The sequence below is a fragment of the Sciurus carolinensis genome, chromosome 3 (genome assembly GCF_902686445.1).
Source record: "Sciurus carolinensis chromosome 3, mSciCar1.2, whole genome shotgun sequence".
Classification (NCBI taxonomy): domain Eukaryota; kingdom Metazoa; phylum Chordata; class Mammalia; order Rodentia; family Sciuridae; genus Sciurus; species Sciurus carolinensis.
In genome coordinates this window covers 20,367,736-20,380,087 of record NC_062215.1, presented here as the reverse complement: position 1 = coordinate 20,380,087, position 12,352 = coordinate 20,367,736, and the positions used below count along the sequence as shown (strand labels likewise).

The following is a 12,352-nucleotide window of genomic DNA, read 5'->3' as shown; positions in this document are numbered from 1 at the left end:
CCTTCTGGCAACTTGAACTCTGGGGCTCTTCACCAGACCTGCTGACCCACACACTCAGGGGTGGGTGCAGCCCAGCAGCCTGCACCCACAGGACATTCCGTGCACGGATGCCCCGCAAGAGATTCTGATGTGCACGGAATTTTCAGAACTTCACACAGAATACCCTTTTCTGCAGCCAGGTCATGTTTCCTCCCTCTCTACGCCTTTACTTGCGCTAGTTCCTCTGGCTGAATGCCTTTGCCCTCCTTAACTCCTGTCTGTCCTTTGAGAGTCAGCTTAGGCTGTTCAGGGCCTTCTTCCATGTGCTTTTGTATTTGATGATGACCTTGGGTACTTTTGTCATGGTAAGAACCAACATCCTGTCCTAACAGATTCCCGCAGCGCAAGCCTCTTCAGGGGAGGCATCTCAATGGGCTAAATTTGAAGGATGGGTTTTCTAATAGGAAGAGTGTCCTGGGGCTACGAGGTGAAGGCTATAGTTCTAATTTTCCAAACATGACATGAAGAGGAAGGTAGGAGACACCTCCCCCATCTGCCAGGTGTGGTGAAGCACACCTGTATTCCCAGAAATTTGGGAGGTCGAGGCAGGAGGATCAAAAGTTCCAGCCTTAGCAATTTAGTGAGACCCTGTCTAAAAAAAATAAAAATGGTTGGGGATATAGCTCAAGTAAAGTGCCCCTGAGTCTGATTCCCAGTACTAAAAACAGAAGGGGGGGAGGGGGGAGAGAGAGAGAGAGAGACTGAGAAACTCCCCTATCTGCCACAAAAGCTGATGACACCCTCCAAGACTGACTCCCAATTAGTTCCCTTTTCTGGTCCCGCTGATGACTTAGAACTTTTTCCTATTAAAGTCACCCTCCCTTGCCACGTGAAGGAAAGCAATAAAAACAGGACTCATTATTGTCCTTTTAGAGGAAGCCTTTATTGTGACATAAAATACACAATTTTGTGACTGCCCCAAATTGTACACAATACTTTTTTTGGTGGCTATATATCTAATCTGCCTTGACACTAAAATATGTATCTGAAATAATTTCACAAAGTTTGAAAAAGAAAAAAATTATAAAAAGTATACTTTCATTTTAAGTGATATCCGCTTTGAGTTTCCCTCCACCCCCTACAAAACCCTGCGCGTGCGCTGAGATGTCTGAAGGCTGGGGGTGTGTGCTGGGAGTGGGAGAGAGGTGGGGGCGTCAAGACTTGCCATCGCCTCTTGTGGCTGCAGGAACAGGGCAAAGAGAGAGAACAGAATGCAGATAGTGAGCACACCTTTCAGTGAAGAGCCTCTCGCATCTCCAGGCACAGCCTCAGTAAAATTGAGGACAGTTCAGCAACTGCATGGAAGCCACCCTTCAGCACCCCTCCACCCAACCCCAATGCCTGCTACAGAGTGAGTTTGGAGCTGCCTGGGATCGCCAGGCTGCCCTGCCCTCCGTGGGCCCTGGGGGCTGTGTCCGCCACCAATCTGAAAGTGTGTTAAGCCCCACGTCCCTGTCCCTGCCCGGACTGCTGGGACCGAGATCACCACTCAGAAGCAGGTGCTGCTGAAGCACCGGAGCGATGGCAGGGAAGGGCTCCTGGAGCCCTCGGGCTTTGGTTTTCCCCTCTCCCCCACGTGCCCCCTGGGAGGGGGAAGGAGGGCTTCAGGACTCCTCCATCAGCCGTCTCCACGGAGGGTCAGCCTGCTCCAGAGGCAGAGTCTACTGCCTGGCATAGAAAAATAAATCAGTGTATGAAACCAAGCCAAGGCAAACAGCAGCTTTTAAAAAGTCATCTTCCAATAAATAATTTACTACAGAGGAGTATTTTCCTTTAACAGCAAAACACTGATAAATTCAGAAGTTATTTTTGTAAAAAAAATATGTTTATTTACTCACATGTATAAAAATAAGGTTTTAGGGCCATCCTCTCCTGGGTGTGGTCCTGCCCTTCTTTTGGAGAGGGGGCCGAGGGGGCCCTGCAGGCCTTACCCGTACGCTCTGCCCTCTTCCCGCCTGCCTGCCGCAGCCCCTCCTTCTGGTGTAGCTACAGAGGACACTGGAAAAGTGCTGAGGCTTTTGTTTTGTTTTGTTTCTACAGTTTACCAAACTTCCCAGCAAACCTGCTGACTGCATTTCCCCAATTACCACCTCTGACACCAGCACCCTGCAGCCAGTGGCCACCTGCTGCACAAGCTGGCACTGGGTTCAGGCCACGCTCCTGCCACCTCCTCCTCAAGACATGGTGTGTGACAGTGAAGGGAAGAGGTGACCTGGCTGTGAGGGGCCCAGTACCTGATGCGGGAAGAAAGAATTTTGCTGTCAAATTAGGGTGGAGAGGGGAAAACAGATTGGGTGACCCAATCTGGAAACAGAAACATCATCCAACATTTGCAAAAGGTCATTATCAAAACCAAGCCCTTAGAAAGCCTGGGATGGGGCCTCCACTATGCAGAGGAAGGACAGGCAGCACGGAGAGGGACAGCTGCCCTGGTAACACGGCAACACTCCGGGCGCCTGGGAGCCAGGGCTGGGCATGCCATGTCGCTCTGGCCAGAACACAAAGGACATCACCCCGTAAGCGCTCAGTTATGCGACCTTCTTTCCTTTCCTCTATTTTGCCAAATGTGTCTGCATGTGTACACACATAAGAACTGAGTGGCAATTCCAGACAGAGACAGAGAGACAGAGAGGGGAGGGAGGAAAGAGAAGGACAGAGAGATCGTTAGGATGGGTTAAGTGCTGTGTAAAAAGCCACCACCCATCAGAAAACCTGTGGCTTCCCTTGCCCCATCTTGTACGCTACCCTTTCCCATCGCCACCCATGAACACAGGTGGGGAGAGGGGAGGAGGGAGGATTGGCTTCCTTTGTCAAAAGGCAGTTCTCTACAAGCAGAGATGGTGATGGTATCAATTCTGGCAGAGTGACAAAGTCTCCCTAGAGAGGAGGTACCTTTTCCTCCCTTTGTCCTTCTCTTTCTTGAACCTCAACATGTCAAAGTTCAGCCACCCTTAAAACACATGGCCGATTTCCAGGGTTTGCAGAACTAACTGCCTTTTTGCACAAGGTGAAAACAAGCACAGCCTCATTGTGGCCCCAGTGCTGCAGTTAGACTCGGGACAGCAAGGGACAGAAACACCACAACGTGCAAACACACACACACACACACACACACACACACACTCACACTCACTCCCTTCACTGGTGCCACCATGCACAGAAACACTAAAGTCACAACTAGTATTAACACTTCACATTATGAGTATTGTATCCAAGGAGAAGCGGTTCATGGAATTAAAACATCCACAAGAGTAAATCCTCTGGCGAGGATGAAGAAGCTGAAGTTGGCGAGGTCGGGTCACGACTGTGCGTGAGGGATCCACTGACTGTCCATTGGCCGGCCTAGGAGTTCCTCCACGCGCCGCGCCACATCCATTGTGTCTTCCAGATCGAAGTCCCCATCGGTGTCAAGGACGGCGTCAGGACTTGGGAGGGGAAGATGAGAGATGAAGGGGAACGGGAAAGTTCAGAGGCCACCTTGAGCCCCAGAACCCATCAGGAAAGTGGCCTAAGGCCACCTGTCCCCTCAGCCTAGGGCCTCACAGGAAAAGAACTACTGATCTGAACGCTGGCGAGGAGCATCCTTTGCTGGCAGACAGACACCAACCCCAATATCCACCTTGGCAGCCCCAGCACTGGCTGCCCACACCCAACAAAAACCCACCCAGTCCTTACATAAAGCAAGAAAAATCCCCATTTACAGAAAGGGGAACAGATGCCATTTGCCCAATTTCACCCTAAAGAACCACTATTTTCTGGTGGAATCTCCCCCTCCTATAGGCCAGAGCCCGGGCCTGGGCTAGTGGGCTCAGACCTAGAGGAGCTCCGGATTCCTCGGTCCCACCGGCCCTCCAGGGCTCCAGCCTGAGGCCAGGGCCGAGTTCCTCCCCACACACCCCAGAAGAACACAACCTACTTCTGTGGGTACATGTTGTAGTGCGCCTGGGTGCACACAGCCGGGGACGGGGCCTGGTCCATGTACGTGGCGCTGGCCCCGGCGTCTGCAGATGCGTTCACAAACCTGCAGAGCGAAGAGAACAGAGCCTCAGCTGCCAGGGGCCGGGCCGCAGCTGACCTGGGGAGGGATCCGGGGGCACCTTTACATCTTTTTTGGAGTCTAGAAGGACAAAGTGCGCCCCTGGTCCTAGGTCCCCAGCTGTGGGAATAGAGCCCTGGATGCCAGCCACAGCATGATCAGGCCAGTCCCTCCCCACCCAGGGCTAGGTCAGGTTTCTCAGGGGATCAGGGATGTTGGCCCGGGGTTAAGGGCGGCAGTATCTGGGGTAGGGTGAGGGGTGGTGGGAAGGGAGAAGTAGCTGGAGGCCCGGAGCTGGGTCCCCAACACTTACTCTGGGACCACTTGCTTGATCTGTGGCTTCACGTATCCGTCGACTGCTTTAGCTGCCAAGCGGGAGGAGCGGTGGTGAGAAGCAAGATTCCCAAGTGAAGTAAAGATGCAATCCTCCTTAAGAGTCACATCTTTTCTTAGGACAAGACATAGCCACCTAATTTTATCTTAGGACACGACACAAACACTTCACATTTCCATCTGTTGGGAGATCTGGTGGAGCAGAAGCTCAGCACCGAAGCTGAAAAGCCAGGTTGGCTGGGATGTTTTAAAATATCCTTCAACCCAGAAACCAGACACTTTCATACAAATCTAAGTCCATTATTAATTGCATACTAATTGTTACATATATAAAATAAATATGTGTGTGTGTGTGTGTGTGTGTGTGTGTGTAATATAAAACCTTTGAAAGTCTTAAGTCAAAGATGCAGGGACAGGGTTTACTCTACGTATCTGGGGGTGGGCAGCATTAGGACCAGTGGTGGAGGTCACAGGAGGACAAATTTCCAGCCATATAAGGAAGAATGTTGCCATAAGCAGAACTGTCTGTCCCTGCAATAGGCTCGCTTGGGAAGAACTGCTGTCCTTATCACTAGAGATCTTGAAGCAGAAGGTGTCTAAGCCCTGGTTAGGGATCACACAGAAAAAGCTGGAGCACTAGAGGGTCATGGAGCTGACGTGATGACCCCTGAGGTCCACCTCTCGAGTACCTGCCCTCTCAGGAAAGGGAGCGCTGCGCCCTCCAGCACCAGCAGGCTGGTTCCTTCCCTGGGGTTTCTGCATTTGGTGACCACTCACCCTGGTGCGAGCTTTCAGTGCCAAGTCTAGCTGAAAAGCATGCTGGTGTGTGTCCCTCCCTCTCTGCAGAATCCCCAAGAGGACATGATGGACTAGAGGCAAACCTGAATGTGGCCTGGTAGTAGTTATCTTTTTAAGAGGTTGATTCTAAAAATTCTGTTAAGTGGATAGAAAGAATGTGATGGTCTGACGTGGGTGAATAAAGTCCTGTTTCCCAGGCATGTGAGTGCAGGAAACCTGAATTCTGTCAGTCAAGAGAGTTACTCTGATCAACAGAACCAAGGGCCTGTCAGCTAAGTAGCCCAAGAGAAGTAAATGCTACCTGGTTCACAAACCACTTCTTTCTTTTTTTTTTTTTTTTTTTTGCAGTGCTGGGGATTGAACTCAGGGCCTTAGTGCTTGTGAGGCGAGCACTCTACCAACTGAGCTATCTCCCCAGCCCCACAAACCACTTCTTATTCTAACCTGCTGCTTCTTGGACTTCAAATGTCAAGTGCATAACATCTAATGCATTTGTATTTTATAGTCTACAGAGAATTTTACAGATTGGCAGAAAAGAAAAAAACAAAGGAAGGTTGGGTATGGTGGTACACGCCTATAATCCCAGAATCTGGGGAGGCCAAGGCAGGCCAGCCTCAGCAATTTAGCAATTTGGTAAGATCCTGTTTGGAAAAAAAAAAAAAGGGGGGGGGGGAATTGGCTGGAGATGCAGAACAGTGGTAGAGCATCCATATACTTCCCCAGTACTGAAAAAACAAAACCAAAACAATAATAAATAAATAAATAAACAAACAAAACAAAGAAAATCTGTAAGAAACAGGATTTTAAAGTCTAGATTAGCTGTGTTAACAAAAAGAATGATATAAAGGAGTGCAGGGGCACACACCTGTAATCCCAGGGGCTTAGGAGGCTAAGGCAGGAGGATCAAATGTTCAAAGCCAGCCTCAGCAACTTAGTGAGGCCCCAAGAAACTCAGTGAGACCCTGTCTCTAAATAAAATGTGAAAACGGGCTGGGGATGTGGCTCAGTGATGAAGTGCCCCTGAATTCAATCCTCAGTATCAAAAAAAAAAAAAAAAAAAAAAAAAAAAGGAATGATACACAAAATCATTTCATAAATCTAAACATATTTTGGCTTATTCCCATCCCCCCTGATCTAGAACTATAACCATCATCTTTGCCTTTGAGAAGGTAAAATACAAAAGACAAATCTAGGCTGGGGATGTAGCTCAGTGGTAGAACACATTCTTAGAATGTGTGATGCCTTGGGTTCAATCCCCAGCATTGAAAAAAAAAAAAAAAAGGCTGGGAAAAAGGTTTCTAGAGTAGGATTCTACAGAAAACAATGAGCCTGTATTTCGGCAAAATAAAACTTAAATATTAAAAGCATAATAACACGTGAAGAAGACATTTGTTATGTATAATAAAGTATTAATATACTTCCTATATATAAAAAAGTAACCTTAAAAGAAAAATGAGCCAGGCACAGTGGTGCACACCTGTAATCCTAGCAGCTTGGGAGGCTGGGGCAGGAGAATTGCAAGTTCCACGTCAGCCTCAGCAACTTAGCAAGATCCTGTCTCAAAATAAAAAAAATTAAATAAAGAGGGCTGGGATAGAGCTCAGTGGTTAAGGGCCTCTGAGTTCAATCCCTGGTACCAAAAACAAAAGAAAAATGAGCAAGGAACATGAACATGTACTTCACACTTCACAGAAAAATACAAACGGCCAATGACATAGTGGTTAAAAAACAGAGGCTCTTGAGCTGGACTGAGTTCAAATCAAGGCTGTGTGATTTCTGGCAAGTATTTTACTTCTTTGTGCCTCAGTTTCCTTATCTTTAAAATGGGGTTACACTAGCACTTACTTCTAGAGTAGTTCTGAGGATTTAAATGAAATTATATATGAAAAGTGTTCAAAAAGTTCCTAGTACATGGTAAACATTAAATGAATGTCTGCTGGTACTTTATTATTCCATTTATTATTATTATAATCATATGAAAAGATTTTTGAGGTTACCTAGAGTCAAAGAAAAGAAGACTAATAGGATGTTTTTTTTTTCCTTTTTTTGGTGGTAGTAGGGATTGAACCCAAGGTCACTTTACAACTGAGCTACACCCCAGTCCTTTTTTTTTTCTTATTTTTTATTTGAGACACTCACTGAGGGTCTCACTGAATTGCTGGGACTGGCCTTGAACTTGTAATCCTCCTGCCCCAGCCTTCCAAGATGCTGGGACTATAGGTGTGTACCACTGTACCTGGCTAAGATATCATTTTTATGCCAATCAGACAGGCAGACCTGAAATAGATGGTTGGAGTCTACAGTTGGCAGGAGGAAGAAGAAGTAAATGTGTAACAGACATGCCTGGGAGTGAAGATGAATTTTGCTTTCTGAAGGACAATTCTGAAAAATGTGTCAAAAAGTTTAAAAAGTATATGCCCTTGGGGCTGAGGCTGTGGCTCAGTGGTAGAGCCCTTGCCTAGCATGTGTGAGGCACTGGGTTCAATTCTCAGCACCACATGTAAATAAATGAATAAAATAAATCTCTATCAACATCTAAAAATGTTTTTTTTAAAAAAAGTATATGTCCTTTGACACCAGTTCTGCTTTAAGAATTTATCCTAAGGAAAGAGTAGAACAAGACACATGTACCAGGTTATCAATCATAACAAAAAAATGCACATAAATTATAAGTATGGTAACTAACCAACATGGAATACCACATGGAATCATTAGATAATGGAATTCTCTACAATCATTAAGAGGAGGATGGATTTTTTTTTTAAGGGAGAGAGAGACAGAGACAGAGAGAGAGAGAAAAAGTGTATGTGTGTGTAATCAGGGCACAAAAAGATTACATATGGTCTGAACCAAACCCTAACTTTTCACCCTGGATTCCATGTCACAGGAGCCCTGATCTCTGCTTTCCCCTGTTCTGTGGGCAATAGCCTCCTACCCTCAGGACGCTTTTCAGATGCACCAAGCTTATTCCCACTTCTGGACTTGGCCTCACTTTCTCAGTCTAAGATGTTTTTCCTCTGGATCTCTGTATGGTCAGCTTCCTCACTTTGTTCTGTCCATTCAAATATGGTTTCCTGAGAAACCTCCCTGACCACCCTAGTGAAATGAGTGTCACTTCTCTATCCCTGTACCTTGCTAGTTTTCTCTGAAACATCCACTGCTAAATAAATCTATTTATTTGTTTCCTTACTTATTATTTTCTTTCTCTAACTGGATTGTAGCCTTCGTACAAAAAGTGCACAATAAACATCTGGAGACGAATGAAGGAAGGGAGAATATGAACCTGAAGAGAGTGGAACAGTCCCTGAACCTGTCTACAGAGGCTCTTCTTCAGGTAAGAGATGTGTGATGTGTGATATCTTCCTTTCTTATGCTTTTACGTTTGCTGAAAATTCTATAATAAATATGGAATACTTTCCAGGCTTAGAAAACAATAAAACCATATCCTTTTTGAAAAACAGAATTTTACCTTTCTAATTTTATTTGATCTAAACTTTATTAAAAGCGATTGTTCTCTCTGATTTGGTATCTGGAACCAAGGGCAGATTTCGTGTGACTAATAAATATAGCAAGGGACTTATGTCTGCCCTGGATAATGTTCAATCAGCAGTGACTGAATGCTAATTTGTGAATTTCATGCAAGAGAGATATTCACACATGTGCACACACACACACACACCAAACCAAAACAAACCAAAGTCATGACAAATCAGAATGCGAACATTGTTACCAGTGGCAGGCTCGCATGGAACTGGTGTGTAATATTTGGAGTACACTTCATCTTTTGGCCGATCAGGAAACACGTATATAAGGTAATTCAAGTCCCCCAGACGGTCAGCCAGAGACCGGATGGAGAAGTCTCTGGTGGTAAAAGGCATCAGATTCCAAAACATTCTTTCCTCTAGATTAATAAACAGAACAATCACAGTCTATCCATGATTTCTGAACACTGAATCTTAAAACCCAAATATACCACAAATTTATACTCTCCATTAAAATTGGCCCAATAGAAATCTCCATTTTAAAATAACCATGGGTTGTAGGTAAAGTAGTTTTTAAAAGTGTGGATAGATAAGCAGGTAATGCATGTATCACTTCCCTACAGACTGAATGACCTCAGGACAGTTCAAGTTCAAGCACCATTCCATCCCTCTCTAGAAGAAACAGCTCTTATCAACCCCAACCCCTGATTCTCTGTAAGAAGGTATGCAAGAGAGCTAGGAAGCATGCTCCCAGGCAGAGAAAGCAGAAGAACTATTAAAAGCTATTCAATTTGTTAAAAGGCACAAAAAACAAACCAGCAAGGTACTTTTATCTTATTGTAAGGGTCAGAGGAAAGAAGTAACATTATTGGGTGGAAATGGTCAATGGTAATACCCTCAAGTTAATTAGGAAAAGGGAATAATTGAAATTATCAGTACTCTGAGAATTTCAAATCATCAAATTCTTCACTGAAATAAGTTCCAGGCTGAAAAATCATAGGGCAAACATTTCAAAAGGGAAGCAACTGAGATTTTACAGACTTCTATATTTTGTGTTTCCCAAGATGTAACTATGTTTTCCATAATAAGGTTTTTCATAGGCTGCCATATTATGAGCAGCTATGTCATGGTTATAGGACTATGTTTTCTGTAATTAGCACTGGCCCCGACAAATAAGTACTTGATAAACTATAAAAGTCATTTTGCAACAAAAGCGGCTGACTTTGGAGGAAAAGTCAACATGTGTCTTAAAGGGTGGAGCACTCACGAGAATCAAACTTCCAAGCAATGGTGATACCGCCAATTTCTGAGTCGCTGAATCTCAGCAGGAAGGTTCCATCTGGCTTGTTAATGAGTAGGTCATGGGCCTGTTGCTTGTTCACAAAACCCAAAATGGCCCTGGATCACAAAGGCCAAATGAGCAGAAGCAGAGGGTGATGTGTTAATGCCAGAAGGAAAACTTTCATACTCTACTGATGACTTAAAAAATGACAATTTTGGGCTGGGGTTGTGGCTCAGTGGTAGAGTGCTTGCCTCCCATGTGTGAGGCACTGGGTTTGATCCTCAGCACCACATACATACATACATACATACATACATACATAAATATATAAATTGTGTCCATCTTACAACTAGAAACAAAACAAAACAAATTTTTTTAAAAAAATGAGGATTCTAGCCAGGTGTGGTAGCATGTACCTGTAGTCCCAGCTACTCAGATTGTGGAGGCAGGAGCATCGTTTAGCTCATGAGTTTGAGACCAGCATGGGCAACACAGTGAGACCCCATCTCAGAAAAAAAGGAGAATTGATGATTCGTACCCATCATTCCAATGAGGCTTGAGATGTTTTTTTAACACTTCCATCACACCATCAAACCACTGCCAAAAAGTGTAATTCCGTCCTGGCAAATTCTCCTGGTTGGAGACACAACAATGAACACACAGACACACACACAAAGGAAGAGTAAGAGTTGGACTATTACCTGCATGTACTTTACCTAAAAACTAAACACTTACACTGCCAGATGCATGCAAATACCCCTGCCTACCTCAGTTTTACCAAATGGTCCTCAACCAAAGAGAATGCAAAAGAAAGGCAATTATGGGGAAAGGCCAACATGCTACTACCAACACCCAGTGGACTCCGATGCTTTCACCTGGGACTGGGCTGACTGGTCCTGGCTATTTTTGCTCTGTGGCCTGTGACTAGCACCACCCAGGAGCTTCTGAGAAATTAATGTTTTCAGGACCCATCCCAGACCTGCTGAATCACAGCTATGTTTTAACAAGATGCCTAGCTGGTTCATAAGTTTAATCTGGATTAGACCACACCGTAACACCACAGAGATGGTCACATCACACAGATGTTCCCAACAGTAATCAGTCAAATGCAGTTATCTGGTTCTATTAGAAGGCAGAGGCTTTACTGTAATAGCATAGATAGACCATTGAGACCTCCTGCTTCCCCTATCAACCTCTTCTGACTACCAGCAAGCCTGTTGGTCCACTTGTTAATACAAAACTGCCTAGAAGGGACTGGGGTTGTAGCTCAGTGGTAGAGTGCTTGCCTAGCATGTGTGAGGCACTGGGTTCAATTCTCAGTACTGCATAAAAATAAATGAATAAAATAAAGGCCTAGCAACATCTAAAATTATATATAAAAAAAGCAGCAAAGCTTTGAATATAAAGCATCAGACCATTGGCCTGGAGTTGTGGCTCAGTGTTAAGAGTGCTTGCCTAGCATGTGTGAGGCACTGGGTTTGATTCTCAGCACCACATATAAATAAATAAATAACAAATAACAGTCCATCAACAACTAAAAGATATATATATTTTAAAAACTGCCTAGAAGACTGAGACCATGAGTTCTCTGAAAGAAGGGAATTTAAGACACAGAGTGTGGAAGTGTAGAAAAGAAACTCAAGCCTAATTGAAAATCAATCAGAGATCTGACATCTGAGTACCAGATGCTAGAAACCAGAAAACCTTTCTTTCATTGGCATCCCGTTCTGTGGGTTGAGGTTCCCATGGGAGCCTGAACTGGCATTACACTTCAGGAAACACAAGAGTGAGCGAATGGGACAGAGCCACGGACTTCTCATCATCTTTGAACCTTACTATCCCGTAAGTTATATTTTATGCTTGCTTTGCTTTATTTCCTTTATAAAAGAAGAAAATGCACTAACTGGACACAAAGCCCAACTTACTGAAAATATGAAAAGATGTGATTTTCTACATGAGACCTGGATAATTCTCAAGTTGTCCATATATTCAGAAGCTTCTATTACTTTTGGTACATTTTATTATAAATATGAAGAACAGGAGCCGGGATCTGGTTTGGAGGGATTGACCTAATAGCAACTGGAGGCTGGGATTCCTCACCCTGTTGAACTGGGACCAGGACACGGACATGCTGTTGTAGTCCTCGAGGTGGGCGCTGCTGCTGTTGAACAGTTTCTGTGCCAGGAACACAAGGTTCTCCTTGGTCAGGCCACGGTTGCTCTGCACTTCGGCCTTGAATTTCATGTTGAGCGCTTCACACAGCTGTGGCCACAGCACTTTGTCAGGCACAGCAAATGGCACCCTGCCCTGGAGGGAGAGAAGCCAGAATCTTATGAAAAAACAGTTGCATGACTGATTCCCTCCAGCCACAAGAGAAAAACA

The 12,352-nt window shown here is 44.9% G+C and overlaps 1 protein-coding gene across 2 annotated transcripts in view; it reads right to left on the bottom strand.

Annotated features, from left to right (window-relative positions):
* Positions 1–900: 900 nt before the first annotated feature.
* Positions 901–12,352, bottom strand: part of LOC124979870 (signal transducer and activator of transcription 5B) — a 60,831-nt gene continuing 49,379 nt past the window's right edge. For both annotated transcript variants that reach the window (XM_047544690.1, XM_047544691.1), the window contains 7 exons: positions 12,071–12,277; positions 10,509–10,603; positions 9,956–10,086; positions 8,937–9,107; positions 4,389–4,440; positions 3,956–4,060; positions 901–3,464 (listed from right to left, as the gene is read on the bottom strand). In XM_047544690.1, the coding sequence (XP_047400646.1) occupies positions 3,338–3,464; positions 3,956–4,060; positions 4,389–4,440; positions 8,937–9,107; positions 9,956–10,086; positions 10,509–10,603; positions 12,071–12,277 (888 nt within the window). In that variant the 3' untranslated portion in view covers positions 901–3,337. The remainder of the gene's footprint in view (positions 3,465–3,955; positions 4,061–4,388; positions 4,441–8,936; positions 9,108–9,955; positions 10,087–10,508; positions 10,604–12,070; positions 12,278–12,352) is intronic.